The sequence below is a fragment of the Neofelis nebulosa genome, chromosome 6, assembly GCF_028018385.1.
Source record: "Neofelis nebulosa isolate mNeoNeb1 chromosome 6, mNeoNeb1.pri, whole genome shotgun sequence".
Taxonomy (NCBI): domain Eukaryota; kingdom Metazoa; phylum Chordata; class Mammalia; order Carnivora; family Felidae; genus Neofelis; species Neofelis nebulosa.
The window spans coordinates 21,036,058-21,056,149 of record NC_080787.1 but is presented as its reverse complement, the minus strand read 5'-3'; the positions used below and the strand labels follow the sequence as shown (position 1 = coordinate 21,056,149).

At 45.5% G+C, this 20,092-nt stretch overlaps 1 protein-coding gene and 1 long non-coding RNA gene across 5 annotated transcripts in view; one reads left to right on the top strand and one right to left on the bottom strand.

Moving 5' to 3' along the window:
• The window catches only part of LOC131513790 (uncharacterized), a 32,487-nt gene extending 15,013 nt beyond the window's left edge, over window positions 1-17,474 (top strand). The window contains exon 3 of the long non-coding RNA XR_009262800.1: window positions 17,396-17,474. This is a non-coding gene — a long non-coding RNA (uncharacterized LOC131513790). The remainder of the gene's footprint in view (window positions 1-17,395) is intronic.
• The window catches only part of NEDD9 (neural precursor cell expressed, developmentally down-regulated 9), a 184,438-nt gene that overhangs the window by 4,933 nt on the left and 159,413 nt on the right, over window positions 1-20,092 (bottom strand). For all 4 annotated transcript variants that reach the window (XM_058733003.1, XM_058733005.1, XM_058733006.1 and 1 more), the window contains 3 exons: window positions 3,897-3,998; window positions 3,066-3,167; window positions 892-2,127 (listed from right to left, as the gene is read on the bottom strand). In XM_058733003.1, the coding sequence (XP_058588986.1) occupies window positions 892-2,127; window positions 3,066-3,167; window positions 3,897-3,998 (1,440 nt within the window). The remainder of the gene's footprint in view (window positions 1-891; window positions 2,128-3,065; window positions 3,168-3,896; window positions 3,999-20,092) is intronic.

The following is a 20,092-nucleotide window of genomic DNA, read 5'->3' as shown; positions in this document are numbered from 1 at the left end:
CTCTCTCCACACCTTTCCTTAGCACTGGGAGATGGGGGAGGGAGGGCGGGCTCAGCTCTCTCCCTTCCCCAGTCTCTTGCACCCAAGGGAATTGTAGTAGTTTGTCAGTTCTCAGGATAATCCATGCCTCTCAGTCAAGTGAAATAAGACAGCACACCAAATTCTAAATAATGGACCCTGGTAGAATGTCTGAATTCCCCAAAGTGAAAGGGATCCCAGGTCAGCTTTGTAGAATTTCCCACTTGCAGGAGGCCAACTGTGCCTGTCCAGCTTCCCATGTGCTGGTTAAGTTCTAAGTCAATTGACAAATGCCCAGTGTTCCTTAAGGTAAGCCTGAGGTCGGGTTAAGTTTTTCTGTAAGTAATTAAACACACACACACACACATTATAGAGCTGAAGGGACCTTAGACATGCTTTAGTATAGAGGTTTGCATTTTTTTTTCCTTAACGGTGCCTCTCTCCTTTTTCAAATAAAATACCACGCAGAACTATATGACAGAATGCCAACAGAAGTAGTGAGGATATGATTATCTGGGGGCCCACTCTCCTACTTGGGGAGTCTCTTTCTGCTTGCCTGAGGCATATCAATGGATCGCTCCAACTCTGTGCTTCACTCATGTTGCAAATGAAGAAATTACAACCCTGGGAGGTTTGAGAAGTCAATCACACTTAGTTAGTGTCGGGGAAAGGTCTAGAGCCGGGGACTCAGGACTCTCCGGCCAGTGTTCTCCCAACAGTACGATATCGCCTCCATCTGTGAACTACTAATTTTGTTTGTGAACCAGTAATCATGTTCTCCCCTCCGGCAGTCCAGCCTACCAGTCGTACAGGTATCAATCCCAGGCTCTCTGGACACGAGTATAGGTGCTTTTATGGGTCTGGTTTCCTTACCTGTAGGTGGACATAATCATAATCATCCATCCAGCTCCTTTCAGACCCATCGCTGCTGCTACAGTCAGGAGGCTGGTCCTTGCCTAGGCTCGGGGGCAATGGCTTGGTGAGGGCTTGGGCCTTGTGGTCCCCGGGATGCAGCAGCTGCATCTGGGACGCAGCATGTGGGTACTCAGCGGAGTTCATGATGTTCCCAGACCCACTCTTCACGTGTGAGCTGCCCGTGCCTGGTCTAAAGAGGGCCTCCGCGTTGGTGTTGATGGTTGTGGTGAGCTGCTTGGCATCGTCGGGCACTGTCTTCGCCACCATCACAAACCGGTCCAGATCATCGCACTTGTTCTGGGGCTTGTTGATGGCCAGAATGTTCAGGGACCAGCTGTGCTCGTTTAAGTCATGGCTGGTCTGGCTCAGAATCTGGTGGGAGTCTTCCACTCTTTGGAGCTCCCGCTTCATTTTGTTATGGAGGACGAGTTCGGGGAGGCAGGAAGCGTTTGCTACAGCTCCCTTGGCAAAATGGAGGTAGTCCCTCACGAACAGCTCCACCTTGTCCACCGCGGTGCGGATCTCGTTGACGTGTCGTTCCATGTATCCGTAACACCGCCAGTCTGTGGTGACCAGCGCCATGAGGCTGGCGACGCCTGTCTCCAGGGTCTGCTGGAGCCGGTGAAGTCTCTCGATGGCTGTGTCTGGATCCAGTAAGAGCCTTTTGTCCTGAGACGGGGAGGCTGACAGCGAGGAGTCCTTGGAGGTGGTCGAAGACGTGGACATGTTACTCCTGGTGCTGCCCGTGCTGGAGAAAGATAACCGATTGATACTGTCCACCACGTCCTGAGAGGCTTTGACATCTGGTGGGTTGTGCAGAGGGACGTCGTACACGCCGTCTCTTTCTTCGGGGTTTGCTTTCTCACTGCTTTCTGCCGCTGGCTCCAGAAACTGAACCCCTCGGGGGACATCATATGCATCATTCTGGGCGCCCAGTGACTGTCCCAGCTGTGGGTGGTTCACCGAAACGCTTTGGTGTCTTCGTGTGGCCAGTTCAGCAGCTCCCGGAGCATCACAGTTATATTTTATGCGAAGGTCCTTCCCCATTGGCTTGGTGCTGGCTGGGGGGATGTCATAAACGCCCTCTGGTCTGACGTCCAGCCTTCCCGATTGCCTCACCGGAGGGGGGAAATCATACTCTTTTTCCCTCAGCCCTGCCTCGTCTCGGCAAGTAGCGGGTGAAATGGCATATACCTGAAAAGTAAAGGAAGCAGGAGCTGGTATTTGTTCGCTTGCGCATACGAACATGCAGAAATGGAAAAGGACATTAAAATGAGGCTAGAATTCTCAGGCCGCCTCTCTGGCTCCTTGTTTTTCACCTTCTACCCACTTGACGGCCAGTGTTTCCCAAGGCTCTGCTCGGCTCTGTTCATCCCTCATCCTTTGACAGGATCATCCCGCCCCGTGGCCTCTGTGCCGCCTGTGTGTGAGTTGTGAGCCTGGCTGAGTTGCCCTCCCTGGGTCCCAGTCCCGCGTTTCTGACCACCTCCTGGGCCTCCTTCCTCGGCTGAGCCAGGCTGGGCAGCAGACTACGTGTTAACACACAGGACTGGGTGTCGGGAGACCCAAGGTCTCTCCCTGGACCTGTTGGCCGTGAAATGCTGCGTAAGTTGCTTAAATGTTCTGACACACAGTTCCCTTATCTGTACTTCTTGTGCAGGCATACCCCAGCAGATAACAGAGTGCATCAAACGCACTGACCCCTGTCTATGGGCCGAGGAAGCTGTAACACTTTCCATAAATATGAGATGTGTTAGTTGCTTGCCAAACTGAATTATCGTACCTTCTTACTGGCTCTCCTTTACGGACTACCTCGTTTTTAGCACAGTCCCCTAAATATGGAATCCTTAGACTTATCTTTGAGGTGTTTTTTTCCTTTCACTTTTTTTTTTTTTTTTTTTAAATAATCTCTATGTCCAGCACGGGGCTCGAACTCACGAGATCAAGAGTCAAGTGTTCTATCAACTAAGCCAGCCACGTGCCCCTGGAATCCTTAGACTCATCTTTAACTATCGCCTTTCTTTCCTCTCGTTCACTCTCTCAGAAAGACTAGTTTTTCCCCTTTGGTTTGCCCTTCTTGTTTTATTCCAATAAACACACACACACCCCTTTTGGGCTGCTCTGTCACTTACCCCTTTTGTAGGAGGGATGTCATAGACTCCTTGAGGTTTTATTTCTCCCACTGGAACTGAAAACACAGGGACTTTGACTGATGATGGAGGGATGTCATATACCTGAAGAGAAACACTTGAGTTACCCAGAACAGAAATGTCGCATACTTGTCATTTTTTACACTACTGAGCCTTTCCTTATGGATTTATTTGCCAGGTTATGTATACCTTGGCTCTTTAACTGCATTCTACATAAGAGCTTGATGGAATTTTGCTTTTTATATTTCATAATTTTCGACCCAGACTGCATATAAAAATGACATTACGTGAAATATCGACACTGTACTTTCAACTGTGGTTTAAAATTTACACTTCCTGAAACAAAATGATAAGCAATAAAAGCTTTGTCAAGTAAAAGCCTATTAGGATTTCCTGATAAAGCAAATCCAGAAAACATAATTTATTAAAAAATTTTTTTAATGTTTATTTTTGAGAAAGAGAGAGAGACAAGAATGTGAGCAGGGGAGGGGCAGAGAGAAAGGGATACATAGAATCCCAGAGCAGGCTCCAGGCTCTGAGCTGTCCGCACAGAACCCGACGTGGGGCTTGAACTCACGAACTGTGAGATCATGACCTGAGCGGAAGTCAGATGCTTAAATGACTGAGCCACCCCGGCGCCCCCAGAAAACATAATTTACATAACATTGGCTAAAATGGCTTCTGGATGGGTGAACTTAATAATTCTTCACATGAAACACACCTAATCTGTGAACTTCCCTTTGCTCTGTAGCTTTGAAGGAATACCACCCTGAAGTGGTCCCCTCTGCTGGTGACCATGGCCCTGGTACATACCCCTTGAGTGGTGTGGGAAGGAGGGATGTCGTAGATATCCTTTTGGTATCTGGACGGGTACTCATACACGTAGCCTTGTCCTGTTCTCACGGGGGTTATCACCTGTGGGCAAGAAGACACAGAGGTGTAAACTTCCAAGCCCCCGTCCTACTATATCTCTTAGCCTCTTAACCAGGCACTCCTCCCTCACCTCTCCCCCATAAACAAAGAACGGAAGACAGAAAAGGAAGGAGACAAGGAGACATCAAGTCAGAACACTTTTAAATCCCCTCTTGTATCCAAGCAAAGAACAAATCCCTGAAATAGCTCCAACCCTCTTCCTCATGGTGACAAATCATCTCAAAGTAGGTCAAAGTCTCAATTCCCAGGATGCAACTTAAGGGAGAATCATTTTTAAATTATGAAGGTCCTAGATCATCCCTTTGGAGCACCAAAACCACAGATAATGGAAAAAAAAGGTGCACTTTTTTTTTTAAAGGCTCTGAAACTATTTGTAAAGTGAATAATACAAATAGAGAGTTCAGCTACTTAAAATTCCTCTCATACCTTCTCCAGGATGCCTCTTCATGTGACATTATTATTATTATAACTAAAATTCCATAGGTCACTAGAGCACTTTTATGAAAGTAACGCTCAGACAGTGGTGCTTTCAGAAGCCTCCAGGAACTTTCAATCTAACCTTTGGAACAAATGACAGATGGACCTGTGAGCCACCCGGAACAGAGGTCATGTCTCTAATCATTTTCTTGTTTCCACCAGGGAAGCAGCCATCCCAGACAGTACCTATGTCCAAGGGATGTGGAAAGTCAAACACACTCATCACAACTGTGGCATCTGGAACCAATGCCAGTGAAAGGAATCTCACCCGACAGGCTGGGATTTTCATATCTACAGCCTTCCTTGTGTCCTAAGCAAGGGTAGAGAAATTATTTTTGAACTTCAACTCATTTGGAAGCCTATTTAGTCCCCCAAGGGCTTCTAAATTACCAGGGTCTTGTTTCTGCCTAACCGCGCCCCCCCCCCACCCCCGAATGACTAATAGCGCCCACCTTAGCATCACCCATGATGGTTTTTTTAGAACACTTTGTAAATTAGGATGAGTTGGTTCTTCCCTAAGAAACCATCATCTTTTATCCTTTCTCTAATGTGAACATTTCTGGCGTCAGGCTGCCTACAAAACTATGTGAAAAATGCTCACGTTCATCTTATGCTGAAGTGGGTGGAACTCAGCCAAATGCATCAATACCCTTCTCCCCGGGGGAGCTCTAAGACGCTTAAATCCCGGTGTTTGCAGTTGATTACTGTTCTCGATGAAGGTAAAGGGGATTAGTACACAGTCACCGTCCCATCAAATCTCTCCGCCGCCTTGGGTTTTAAAAAAGGAATCTATTGCTTTAAGGCTTGTTGGCATGGAGCATACAGAACCATTTATAGAGTGGCCACTGTATTGTGCATAGCAAATCTTCCTTTTAAAAGCGGCATGCCCTTTGCTCAAGAAAAACACACTGTGTTCCTAGTGCCCTTAGATAATTTTTTCCCCCCACTCACTATTGTCCAGGAGAGAAATGAAGTATCTTCTTGGAGTCTATCTCATCAGCCTCTCTATTTATAGCTCTCTATTTTGGCTTTGTAATAGAACCTGTGCAACAACACAGCTTTTGTTCAGTCTGAAAGTTGCTCAGAGTGGATTCTGCCCAAGGTTGCCAAGATAGTAATAATGCTAATGGAAAACCAAGGCTGGTTATGCTGAAGGCCAGCTGAGTGGTTCCATCTTTAGTTTAAAGATGGGAAGGAGGAGCTGGGAGATAGAGGGGGGGTGGTGCCGGTGTCTGAAAATAGTCCCGGGTGAAATGTAAACGTATGGCAAGACATCGGAAAGGCAGGGTCATAGACAAAGCTTTTCCTTGCCTCTGTGGATTTTCCCTGGCAGTGAGCATTAGTGCTTCCCGGTATTTAACATCTCACTTCCTGACAAATGTCACAGAACCTCAACTCGCTCTCTCTTTCTCATTTAGAGGATGCCTGTGGTCATCTGGTTTTTAAAAACTTTGCATTCCAAACCAGTCATTTGCCTTGTTTATGCATTAAAAGAAACAGATGGTGAAAACCACAGGGGGAAGAAGCCAACAAAATACAATCTCTCCCCCCGTTCCAGCATTCCCCATGGTACCATCTAATTCACACCGGTCCACAAATAGCCTTTAAATGGGACCCGCGTTCTGCATCTGGTCGGACACATCCACGGCATACCGCGACCCACTCTGTGACGTCTGCAGGAATGAGGAGCTGGAAGTCTTCTACTTTTGGACACTGTCCTCCTCAACCCATTGCTTGGGCGACTTTGATGCCAATTGTGTGTTCTCTCCTCGGAGGAAAGTGCTGACTGTTCTGTACCTTACAAAGTATTCAGTTTTGTGGTCATAAGACCTTTTCTTCCCGCTTGACACAGTACAAAAAAAACCCCAAAAAAACCAAAAAAAAACCTTTCTAGGGCCCCAGAATTACTGAACCTCAGCCTAGGAGGAACACCAAGGTCTAGCTAAGAGGATGTGAATTTCGGAGGCACACTCCTGGGCATTTGCATGGCAAGGCTTTGATGGACAATGGGCACAAAGGGCACATCAAAACTATTTTCCTCAATGAAATTAAGTCAGGCTTTTCGTTTCCTTTTTTTCCTCCGTCAGTTTTTCTTTTGTGCATTCCTTTTATTCTGTGCATTTATCTCTAGTTACAAGGGCTTAGCCTCAGGGGCTACCCAATCGACCCCTTAGTTCCTTAGAGTTGATGCAAACGGGGCTAAAAAGGGGAATTCTGGGGCTCTCTGACAATGGCTACTGCCACCCCTTTCCCAATGACCTTGGCAGAGGATTTGCATTTCCCAACTACGAATTTTCTGTCCCATGAGGAATCTGACAGCTTCTCAGCTGTTAGTACTCCATTCTTGTCAACTAACTGAAGAGTCTGAAGGTGGACGCTTTGAGAAGAGTTCTGAGGCAGAGAAGAAGGGGCAGATGTAGACAGGAAAGGAATAGCCCGTTTAATAAATCTCCCAGGCCGGGTCCTAGCAGGGTGGTATCCAAAGTCCAGGGACTGGGGTTAGGTTCACTCTCCAATGAATGTGCTTTGCATAAAAACAAGCAAACACAGGGCACACCCCACCCCACACTTTGACCCGTTGGATTCACACCGTTTTCAGCATCAGATCCTGGGCGCCAAGAGCTGCTTTCAGAGATGCTGTAAATACCTCCAGGTCTCATAATTTTGAGAGCCACGCATGCTGACGTTTTAGAGCAGAGGAGCCTGTGTTTGGGGTGGCAGCAAGGGCCAGGGAACACTAACAACCAGCACGTGTGAGTCAGAGAGCTGGAAGAGGGGTCCTTGGGCAGCGCCACTCACACCTGACAGCCTTTGGTGTGGGCTTATTACTACCCCTGTAGCCAACGAGGGCCTCACACTTAGATACCTGCGGGGCTGAGCAGGTGTGGTGAAGAAAGAAACAGGCTGGGATTCTGTGCTGGGGAGACAGAACTCACGCCCTCCGGATGGAAAGCGGCCATTGCTTGGCTCCCGCCAACCGCCACCCTGAAAAAATGCACCCCACGTTGCCGAGTCTCTCGAATTTTCAGGAGAAGCTGGAAGTCTGGATTATTATTATTTTTTTAACGTGAAATCCGATTTCCAGAATTGGCTCAAATATTTCAAGCGGCGTCTTGGCCAAGCTAAACATATCTCTGGCCCCCAGGGGGCCGCTGTTGCCTTCATCTGTGTATTTCTGCCATCCTCCCTTTAATATCTTGAAAGCCTCTGAGCGCAGGGCCCAAAAAGCTCTTCACGGACTCCATGCCTTGGCAAGATGGAACCACACCGTTTCGTACACGTGCCCTGCGTGTCGAACCTCTGTGCCTTCACCCACGCTGTATCTTCGTGCCAGGTGTTCTCCTTCCTTTCCTCATGTTCAAGTTTCATTCAACCTTCAAGGCTAAGCTGAGTGCCTCTCCCATCAGGGCTTTCCAGATGGACATAATACCTCCCTCCTGAGAACTCCCCAAGCATGTTATCCATGCCTCTCCTAATGGTACTTATCACTCGTGGTCTGTTTCATGGCACCTCATTTCCTCTCTCAGCATGGTGGAGACTGCAGGGCCTAGTACAGGGCCTTGACTACAGCAGGCCTTGGATAAATGCACTGGCTGAAGATATTAACAAACTACAGGAAAACTCAAGGCTTTTCTTAAGCAAGATAGTGTGGAACTGGCCAGGGCAGAAAACAAGGTCTGCCTGTATGGGATAAGGTTGGTGTCCAGGTGAGTCAGCTCGAGGATGAGTGGGACTCATGGGATAAGGGGCAGAGCTGGCTGGATCAGCCATGCAGTAACGTCAGGCAAGTGAAGAAGCCAAAAAAGCTGAGTGAATCTTAGATCCAATCGAGAAATCAGAAACCATGGAAGAATGATCGCCTACACCACTACTTGGTACAAACCACAACTGGAGGCCAACAAGGACTGCTAGCTGGTTTCCTTTTCCCTGGTCTAGAGCCCGTGTGTGACATGAACATCTGCGTTCTTCTCAGCCACATGCTAGAAACATATGGCGGGTGGGGTGGGGGGGGAGGTCTGGCAAAAAGAAATCAAAACAAACTCTGCATTTTACCTTAATATTGGAAGGAAAATACAATGGAAAGGAACAGGACTTCTGACATGTGTCACGAGAAGCTGAGTGTCAAAGGCCATGGCCACACTAGGTCTTTAGCCCCTTGAAAGAAGGATTAGATCTGATGGGGGGAGTGACTGAGAATATAAGCTGGACTCAGGCAGGCTGACTCTAGCACACGTGAGAGCATGACCAAGGCATCTGTCCATTTGAAGCCGGTTTCCTTATTAGTAGAATGGAAATAATAATACTTATAGCCTATTAGTGTATTAAATGCGATCAAGGACATAAGGTACCCGGCATAGAGTAAACCCCTTAAGCCTTAGTTGTTTTTATTATAATTGTCACCTGGATTATACAGATTCCACTTTTGGACTTAAATTGTGGACCAGGGAATTCAGATCAATCATCCTACTGAAGACAGCTTTTAAAAAAATGAGGAAAAGATACTAAAAATCTTCTTAATAGCATTAAAGCACTACAAGATAGTAAAGAGTTATCAGGTCCAAATTTGGGAGTAGAGAAGGAACTCATAGAGGTAAGCCCCAATTTTTTTTTTAAAGTTTATTTATTTTTGAAAGAGGGAGAGAGTGCACGCATGTGTGCATGCACAAGCCAGGGGAGGGCAGAGAGAGGGAGAGAGAAAATTCCAAGAGAATCTCCAAGAGAGAGAGAGTTCTACGCTGTCCGTGAGGAGCCTGAGGCAGGGCTCTATCTCACCAACAGTGAGATCGTGACCTGAGCCAAAATCAACCGTTGGATGCTGAAGTGGCCCCAGAGGTAAGCCCAAATTTTGAGGCTGCTTTTTTTCCTGGTGGCATTTGTTGATCTGGGACAGGCGTCGGAGAGGCCACAGTGTGTCTTTTCACTGCTTCTTTGGGTGAGGGGGGTATCATACTCTAGGGCTCACCAAGGATGAGACTCTGATACCCATCCCCACTTTGGGTTGGGATCCTAAGGGCTGCATGTAAAAGTCAGAGTTAACCCAGAAGGGAACCCACCCTTGCACCAGCTAAAGCCAGGTTTTCACTCACTGGGGTTGGTAAGAACATTTCAAAGCCTGAAATTAGATTTATGTGTGGCTCTGAGGCTGGCAGAAGGAAAGAAAATCCTGTCTGGAATTAGAGAACATCTTTATGGGCTTTAAATTATTTCTTACAAATATTCAAAAATACAATGTCCACTATGCAAAGATAACCAGGAATACAGGAGACAAGACAATGGAAGAAGAGAAACAACAGAGGATTCTTGCTTTCTTCCTTATATGATGAGGATGTGGTCTGTGTCTTAGTGATCACAGACTTCGAGGCTGTTTGCTTTCACAATGTTTTATGATTAAACCACGGGAGCAAACAAGATTTAATCAGTGAGATATAAGTCAAATAGAAATAAATTAATCTTTTTTTTTTTTTTTTTTTTTTTTTAAATTTTTTTTTAACATTTTATTTATTTTTGAGATAGGGAGAGACAGAGCATGAACAGGGGAGGGTCAGAGAGAGGGAGACACAGAATCTGAAACAGGCTCCAGGCTCTGAGCTGTCAGCACAGAGCCCGACGCGGGACTCGAACCCACAGACCGTGAGATCATGACCTGAGCCGAAGTCGGCCGCTTAACCAACTGAGCCACCCAGGCACCCGAAATAAATTAATCTTTACAAAGCATAGACTGTTCCTAGTGAGGTCTATGAGGCAATGGGAATTTCAAATCAAAGCAGTAAGTGACAAGAGACTTTGGTTCTTGATGACCATCAGTAGATTTACTTGGGTGACCATTTTACTGTGGTCATATCAGTATTGTCATTGTCACAGTTATCACCACAACAGCCCAAGACACTTCAGTGGAGAACCCCAGGAGAAAACACGCTTTATGAGACTTCAAAATAAACCTACTATCCAAGAGAAACATGGAGGTCCCAAGCCCAGGACACCTTATTGAATTTTTCTTCAGACAAGGTCTTTTCAGTGGAAGATCACAAGCCGGGTTTATCAAGAGGATCTCACCAAGAAGTAGGGCACATTCCCAACTGGAATGACTAGAAGAAAACACTTTCTCTCAGAACAACTCCTGCTCACATGATATCAATGGGGCCAAGGTCTCAGCAAGGTCTCCTTGGGCATCCACTCTACCCCCTGAAAGGGGAGCCAGCTGGCAGGTGCCTGGGAGTGGGGCGTAGCTGCTGTGGAGGCCCTGGGGTGAGGGAGATGTTAGCTTCTCAGCTGCAGGCCACCAGTTCATTGGCACACCATGGGAGGCGGGAGGGAACAGGCTGTGCCAATCATGAAGGCAGACCCTCCTCGCCCTGAGAATCCTATGGGAGCTGATTAATAGGGTCTCAGTTCCTGCCATGTTCTGCCATGCTTCCTTCTGACGCCAGCCCTTCCGCTCACCACTTATGGCAACTTCTCATCTCTCTCCTCCAACACTCAACCCTGTTTTGTTTCCTTCCCTCCTGCCATGCTACCAGCAATCATAAGGAAGAACAGAAACAGTGCAAAGGAAGCAGAAAAATCCTACTGTTTGACAGAAAGAATTGGGTGGAACAGATGAGGGACTGAGATAGGATGGGGAGGAGCACAGGTGAACTGTTCTGGAGTATTATTACCAATATTATTGCTCATACTTCTGCATTTGAGAGATGCCTGTTTCAAAAGTTACAAAAATCACAAAAATGTAATTTTGTATAGCTTTAACAGAATTTTCTTTTTCACCTTTTCTTTTTGAAATGTTTATTTATTTGAGACAGAGAGTGAGCATGGGAGGGCAGAGAGAGAGGGAGACACAGGATGAGAAGCAGGCTCCAGGCTCTGAGCCGTCCGCACAGTCCAACGCGGGGCTCGAACTCACGGACCGTGAGATTATGACCTGAGCTGAAGTCGGATGCCTAACTGACTGAGCCACCCAGGTTCCCCAACTTTAACAGAATTTTTAAAGAATAACAGGAAATCCCGCGTGGAAGGGGAGGGAGGCATCTTTTGTAACTGTCCTAGTTGCTGTGTCCCATGATTTAATTCTCTGGGTCTAAGTCTCTACATTCCAAAGCAACATCAGCAATGGCCAGAATGACACAATCCTTTCTCCTGATATCCAGATAATGCCTTGAAAATTGACCAGTGGAGTTTTCCCATCAATCTAGCAGAGCAGGAACGTGTGGAACGGGCTCCTGGTGTTCCGCCCCAGGGCCTAGTCAAGAACTAGGCAACCCAGGTGGTGCTCAGGAAATATAATGAGTAATGGAGGAGAAGTTAAAAAGTACTGCTGTGCCATAATAATTACACTACAGATTTATAATTTCACTGTTAACAGTACCTGAGGTTGTCTGAATTCAAAAGTAGGCCTCACCAATTAGCAGTCAGCCATTTGCATTTTTTCTCTTTGTTTTGGCTTATGTGGAAAGCAAAATTAGATTGCTTCCTTTCGAGCTCTAATCTCCCCGAGCCCCCTGTTTTATTTATACTATCTCTGGGTTTCATGCATTAACGAGAGTCTTTAGATTTCTCAGACTGCTTGCTGGAAAGGACTTCTTTCACGTAAATGCCCTTAAAAAGCATGAACAGAACCCCCACAGTATTTATGAGATCTTATAACAACCTCTTTGTCTTAAAGCCCATGAACTGTGTGACCCTTTCCCTTTAAAGAAAACCCTTAGGAAGAGAAACATCACTATTATCACTGCCTGCCCATTAGAAGTTGGATCCAGGTTTCCGAAAGTGCAAAGTTATAGAGGTCTGTCTGTTTAAAATCCAAGATTACTAGTTTCTTTTCTATGACGGGAGGAAAGACCACATGTTGCCTACACTGGATTTATTAATTCTCTATAAATTCTCTCTGCCCAGCTTGGGTGTAGCAGTGAGCTCATTTATTATTCGCACAGCAACAATATAATGAAAACGCAGTCTGGCCTTAAAACTACACCCTCACGGGCCAAGTGCACAGTTTACCCTTACTAATGCTTCTCTTGTGCTCATGGAGGTTTCTCCCCCTCTGTATTTGGGCGGTGATTTACTTTCCTTTAAAGGCATCTCGACATCTGATTTCATGCGAGAACCAAGCCTTTTGCGAGCCAGTCTACATCGCGGCCAGTCTCTTTTTCCAAATGAGGAGAAAGTCACAACCGAAGGCTCAGAAGTGGAACGGGGCTCTTGGGTCACTTTCATTGGACACAGCATTGAGGAGGCCAAACACTCAATGGAAACAGTGCCCCAATTGTCAAGCCTCTAGCATGCCTTCCCTGCTGCTTTCTGGAAGCTCTTTGTGCAGCAAGTGCTAAAGCAATATTTAGTTATGGAGGGACCAAACGCCAAAGAGCAGCTAGAAGGATTTAACGTGAAAGGACATGGTGGGAAGTGACGTCGGGGCTCCTCAGGGGCTGAGGTCTTCCTCTGGACAAAGCCGAATGTGACCCGTGACAGAGCTGGGTGCCCCAGTCATTTTTTATATGCCGCGGACCAAAATGCTCTTTGAGAACTGTAACGGCATGGGCATTCTGGTTCTTTTGATGTCCAAATAAATGCAACAGGCCACTGAGCACTAAATCTAGATTTTGAAATGCATTTTATTTATTTTATTTATTTAAAAAAATTTTTTTTATATTTATTTATTTATTTTTGAGAGACAGAGTGAGACAAAGTGAGACTGGGGAAGGGGCAGAGAGAGAGGGAGACACAGGATTGGAAACAGGCTCCAGGCTCTGAGCTGTCAGCACAGAGCCTGACGCGGGGCTCGAACCCACAGACTGTGAGATCGTGACCTGAGCCGAAGTCAGACGCTCAACTGACTGAGCCACCCAGGCGCCCCTGAAATGCATTTTAGAGAGATGCTCATAGACCGCCCTGAAGAGGATGTGATTATGGAAAGGGATCAAGGCATGAGAATTTCTAGACCCAAATGCCTAGCGCTCTTGGTTCCTCCCACGGCTTCACTGGGAGACAAGATGCAATGGCTGATGGAACAAACCACGCATGTGGCAGAAGCGGCAGGGATGTCGCTTCGAGAGACACCTGACCCACCAAGGGCCTCTGCCTTATTCGAGAAGATTAAACACAGGAAAATGGGAAGAAAATGACAAGGTCTAGGATGAAACACTCTCTTAGCTTTTGGTAGCAAAGCAGGGAAGACAGTTCTCCTTAACAAGACACTCTCTGGAAATGTTCCCACGTAGGGGGACAGGGTGAGAACTCTGATTCTCCCTGGCTCAGCATACCCCTACCCTCCCTCCTGTGTTCCACCTGTTCGCTGCCTTCTGTCACCACAGCTCAATCTTCTAGAGGTGACTGCGATTTCTAGATGGGAAGGTGGACTGCCTCCTACAGGAAGAGTAAAAAGATTGGCCAAAACGTAGGGAGTCAGCTCGAAATTTATATCAGTGCCTGCGTGTCTTGTTTTTGTTGTTGTTGTTTTGTGTTGTGTTTTTTTTTAATTTTTTTTTAACGTTTATTTACTTTTGAGACAGAGAGAGACAGAGCATGAACAGGGGAGGGGCAGAGAGAGAGAGGGAGACATAGGATCTGAAACAGGCTCCAGGCTCTGAGCTGTCAGCACAGAGCCCGACGCAGGGCTCGAACCCACGGACCGTGAGATCATGACCTGAGCTGAAGTCGGACGCTTAACCGACCAAGCCACCCAGGCGCCCCTGTTTTGTGTTGTGTTTTAAAGAATCTTGAGGTCAAGTCATTTTATTAAACTTTTCAAGTGACTCTGGGAAAGAATCAGATAAGGATATCTGGATCATAAAATTTTAGCAAAGACCATTAGAGACAATTCAACCCTACTCCCCATTTCACAGTTCAGGGAACTGAAGTTCAGAGAGGTTATTCAGATGGTTAATGACAGCAAAGTAAATGAGAACCTGGTTGGCTGGGCACATACTACTTTTCTCAGTGTTCCTGTTGCTGACATTAGCAAGACAGATTAGAAATTTACTAGGAATTTAGTACTTTCCCAATTTCACAAACTCACTTCCTTGCTTGAGAAGCAAAACTTGAAATCTGGGTATCTTAAATTTTGGGGGGGGGGTCCCCTCTCCCTGGCAAGACCATTCTGGGAAATTTAACTATACAGCAGTCTCCCCTCATCCCTTGTGAATGTGTTCCAAGACCTCCCCCCCCCTCCCCAACTACCAGTGGGTGCCTGAAACCATAGTTAGTACCGAGCCCTATATATATACTATGTTTTTCCTGTACATACATATCTATGATAAAGTTTAATTTATCAATTTGGCATAGTCAGAGATTAACAACAATAACAAAATAGAACAATTATAATGATATAATAAATGCTATAAATAAATAAGATGCTATAATAAAAGTTATGTGAGTGTGGTCTCCTTCTCTCAGAATATTCCTATTGTACTGTACGCACCCTTCTGAGAATGATGTGAGATGATAAAATGCCTACGTGAAGAGATGTCAGGTGAGGGGAATGTCAGTATGTGACAAGGAGGATCATTTGCTTCCGGACCGTGATTAACCATGGGTAACAGAAATCGTGAGAGCAAAATGGTGGATAAATGGGGACAATTGTGTCTGGTTACATGAAGTCCTCCATTTGGACCAATTTGAAGTCATGTGACAAGGTGGTATTTCCAATGAGAGAGAAAGCCAGCACAGCAATATTCTCGGTGGTACCACGGTCTTTACATCCCCTTAATCATCTGCTCAGGACTTCTGGATCAGCCTGCCATGAAACTGACCACTATACCTGGGTGGTGGGAATTTCCCACCTTCCTAAACCCACATTCCCTCAGCACGGAGGCTACTCTCCTGATCTGGGATGGGAGCCTTCCGAAGTGCCTTTCATTCTTCCTGGCCCAGTGGATGCTGTTTAGCACCCAGGACTCTGATGAGCTGGAACTGCTGATAAAGTGTCCTAAACATGCCTTCCTATTTTAGGGCTGGGCAACATCAACCATTAGCTGGACAGATGTGAGTTCAAATATCAATGCTGCCTCTTACTAGAGGGATGTCCTTCAACAAGTTAACTAACCTCTCAGACTTCAGATTCCTCCCCTGTAAAATGAGGTCGTAATGAACATCTTATGAGGCTATTGAGAAGATCAGATGAGATTATGGATATAAGGTCCCTAACATGGAGCCAGGGCTCCAGGGCACTTTTGGGTTACCCCCACTTTAGTTCTACAGCTATCTTGAAAAATGAGCCACTTGATAGCATGCTAAAGGCCATGCAGTCAGTTGGTGGTGCATTTGAAAATAAATAGCTATTATGATAAATAATTCGTTTAAGCACACTCTGCTTTAAGAAAACCAAATAAAATTTACTCCGATAAATCAGATGTGATTATGGCATTGCCGAAGATTCTTTGCTTCAAGAATGGACCTTCTCTGGAGTCCCTTTAAACAGAGGATTCCTTGGTACTCTACAGATATTACTGGAGTTACATAGAACTTTTAGAGGAGACACATTGTCCTAAGTGAGTCACACCCAGACTCCTTCAACAGGAGCAGCATACCTCTCTAGAAGTGTCCCTTGACAACTGGGTGGGTGGCACTCTTGAGAAGCAAGTGTACTTCTGACGGCATCTAGCTTTTTCCACAAGGCACCCACACGAGGCTGTTATTTTTTAAGTTTATTTATTTTGAGAGAGAGAGAGAGCAGGGAAGGGGCAGAGAGAGAGGGAGAGAGAGAGAGAGAATCCCAAGCAAGTTCCTATCTGTACAGAGCCTGACACGGGGCTTGATCTCGCAAACCATGAGATCATGACCTAATCTGAAACCAAGAGTGGGACGCTTAACCGACTGAGCCACCCAGGCACCCCAACATAAGCCTGCTTTTAAAGATGCGTTCAACCAATATTAAGTCTCGGTTTTATCATCAAATCAAATAAACAAATGCATTCTTTCCTTTCCCTCACAAATACAGCATTATCCACTCAGCCAGACATCATACCACACACAATATCTGACCTATTCACTGTGATAAGCACATTCACATAGCATGAAATCATTGAAAAGGAAAGAAAATTACCTTTGTTTGCTTTGGTGTGGGTTCCTAAGAAGTCGCTAATGCATTCATAGAAATATATACTATCTCTAAGCTTTGTGACAAACTGCAACTGAGTTAGAAGGCCTTGGCACTGACCAAACAAACAAACAAAAAAAGACCTTTGTACATTTTTAGGGAGGTGTTACAGTTTGCTCATTCCCCCGGCGTGGGTGGCTCGGCTGGGAGGAGAGACTTCTCATTTTCAAAGTAAGCTCATAAAGTCCTGCCCCTAAGTGCTCAAGGACCTCCAGTTCTGTGTAAGATTTAAAATTCATCTTGACCCTTGTGGGTAGGGATTTTAGATGAACGTTCACTCCTCCACACAGACCCTGGAGCCATGTATTGAGGGGGAAAATCGTTTAAATTTGGATTATCTTTATATAGCGATGCACAATTCTGAAACATAGTCATACTTCATTGAGTTTATAAATGAAGAAACCAGATGTACCTAGTGCCCTGTCAAACTCTGATTCTCCCTGCTGTTTTTCAGGGTGTGTGTGTGTGTGTGTGTGTGTATAAGAAGGCAACAAAGGAAAGTGAGGTGAAGTCAGAGTTTATCTTCCTGGGGAGATTTCATTTCCTCTAAATCTATTTTTACTTGTTGGTAGACAAATCATACTGCTAATATATAGGAGTTAGTTGGCTGGTAACAGAGTGTTGCCGTGAGCAACCAGATTTCACAATGCTTCAAATCCCAATATGGGAAATCCTCGGTTCCCTAACCAATGGCTTTGGGTTAGAGTGTGTGTGTGTGTGTGTGTGTGTGTGTGTGTAATTCATGATGACTCAGTGTCTAAGAAGGTACAAATATTGTAGTGAATCTATTTCTGGTTCTTATGTTACCTTTCAGGAATGGACCCGGAAGACCTGGCTAAAATCTTTTCATCATCTCCTGCCAACATTCAGCCATGTCCCATTTTGGAAGGTAAGAAATGGTTTTTAGAGATGATGTAATGGGGTCTAGATAAACCTTAATGTTACTTGAGTTTTCTTTAATTTTTTTAATGTTTATTTATTTTTGAGAGAGAGAGACAGACAGAGACAGAGTGTGTGAGCAGGGGAGGGGCAGAAGAGAGAGGGAGACACAGAATCTGAAGCAGGCTCCAGGCTCTGAGCTGTCAGCACAGAGCCGGACGCGGGGCTCAAACCCACGAACTGCGAGATCATGACCTGAGCCTAAGTCGGACATTTAACCGACTGAGTCACCCAGGCACCCTGTTACTTGAGTTTTCTGAGTGCTACCACCAATGCATTACTAGCTCCAGCCTAGCCCATCATACACATCGTGATGGCAGGCCATTAGTGCTTTGATGAACCCATGAGCTCCCTTGAGATTAAGTGAAAAGTACAACATATTCTGGGGACCACAGAGGAGGGAGAAACTGCTGGCGTGCAGAGAGGACGCTCCGTAAGAGGAGATGAACCTTGAAATGGGCTTTAAAGGATGAACAGGAGTTTACAGATAGAATAGAGGAGGGAAGGCATTCTCAGTAAGTAACAGAATTATGCAAAGGCAGCTCTACTCCTCAGTAAAAAAAAGTGCAGTTCTCCTCTTTAGGTGAGGACAGAAGCGTTAACTAATCTTGTCTCCGCTGGGCAAAATGTGTAAAAGCTAGGCTCTCAGACAAGCTGAACTTCACATCATTCATGCTTTGAATGCTCACTTGTTGTGTATAGATGGTTATAATTCCAGAAAAGAGATGGTGGCGTTCTCCAAGACACTTCTAGGGGGAAAACTACCATACGGAACCTGACACATAATCACCACAGATGGTAATGAGCTGGGTGATAAGACTTGAACAGTGCGTGATAGTCCGATGGGTGATAAGATCGGAACCGCTTTTCAGTTTACTTAAAAGTCAACTCAAATTAGACACTTCGTTTCTTGCTTCCGCCTTGTTCATTCGTTCAGTGGCTGTTAGCTGTGTGCTGACACTTGGCTATGAGCTCAGCCTATAGCAGTAAATGCTGTATATGTAAATGACATAAGTAAATGGCAGCCTTGAACCCTGCCTGCCTTTATGGAGCTTATAATTTAGCTCAAAACTGATCTTCAGAAGGATGCAAAACAGACCTAATTCCATCAGTTGGGAATAAAAGCGACATGTCCAGAAAGTAATCAGAAACACGCATAGTTCTCGATTCCGATCAAGGCACAGAATGGACCAACTCAGATGGCAGTTTAACTGATCTGTGAAGCAGAAAAATGAGGCTATTTTAGAGGCTTTTAGACGTGTGGGGGCTCCACTCCCAACCATAGTCCCTTATTAAGTAGAACTGTCACTTGTAAAAAATTGAGAACATTAAAAAATACACACAGTTTAGCTTTCCAAATGATTGGACTAGGAGTAACTCATTTAATTTAAAATTGCCTGTGAGTTCTTGGCAATCACAGGGCATATTTAGAAATCTTCGCAAAGCAAGAAGAATCTAACCTACAAATTGTTTTCAAATATAATCAAATAGCTATGAGCCGTAAATGTAACAATTAATGAGGTTGACCTTAAGTGGCTTTCTGCACATTTGTGTAAATGTTTATTGATTTACACTTTGCAGTCTTGGTGTGTCATACTTAGGAGTCAATTTTTTTTCTTTTTTTTTTTTAATCTGAGCTCTCAAACATTCTTGTAGGCCCTGGGCATTCTGCCCGCAATGCCTCATGGATAAAACGGCACTGCACACAAACGCAGAGTGAAAAAGGCAAATGAAATTAAGAAAGGTGTCAGTGTATATGGTTTCCAGATAACTTTAAGCGTTCTTTTCTACTCCGTGCAAAATTCTTGTAGAACCAAAGAGAGAGCCATGCGCTCAAAGGAACAGCATATGTGCTAGCAATAAAGTACGTGTCCATCTGATGTACATTCAGAAACACAAACAGGGCTGAGGCCCTTTGAAACAAAGTCTGAGAAAAGGAAAGACAAACAAGGAAGAGGAACTGATTTTTTTAAGCCCCCTGCTATGTTCAGCTCCGGGCCAGATCCTTTCTGTAGACTGTTGTATTCAATTCTCACAAGAACTCTGTGAGGCAGTTGTGATTGTTCCCATTTCACAGATGGAGAAACAAAAGCCTGGGGAAGTTGAGTAACTTGCCAAGGGATGGACAGCTATGAAGGAAGAGAGCCAGGGGTCAGTCTAACGCCAAAGACCACGCTCTTGGCACAACACGGATGCTGTCTTGTTTCGTAAAAGGGTGGGGATTATATCCTTATCCTTCTTTTTCTAGCCCCTGACGTAGTAAGTGGTGCATGTCGCGTAACGTCGTTGGGATGGGTAGAGGTTTCTTAGGTGGGTGGAGGCTGTAGGTTGCCAAAGAGCAAAGCTGAAGTGATAGAAGGCAGAATTTTGTCTTTCCTCTCAAATGATTCATTAGTGGATAAAACTCCTGAAGCCCATATTCTGTAGCAACATCAAGGGAATCTTTAACTATGGAAAGTCCCACATCACAATCAGATGGGAACACAGCCAACCGCCCTCATGGTCACTTCACAGAGTTTCTCAAAATGAAGTCCTGGATCCCCTCTCTCAGAACTAGTGGAGGAGCTCACCC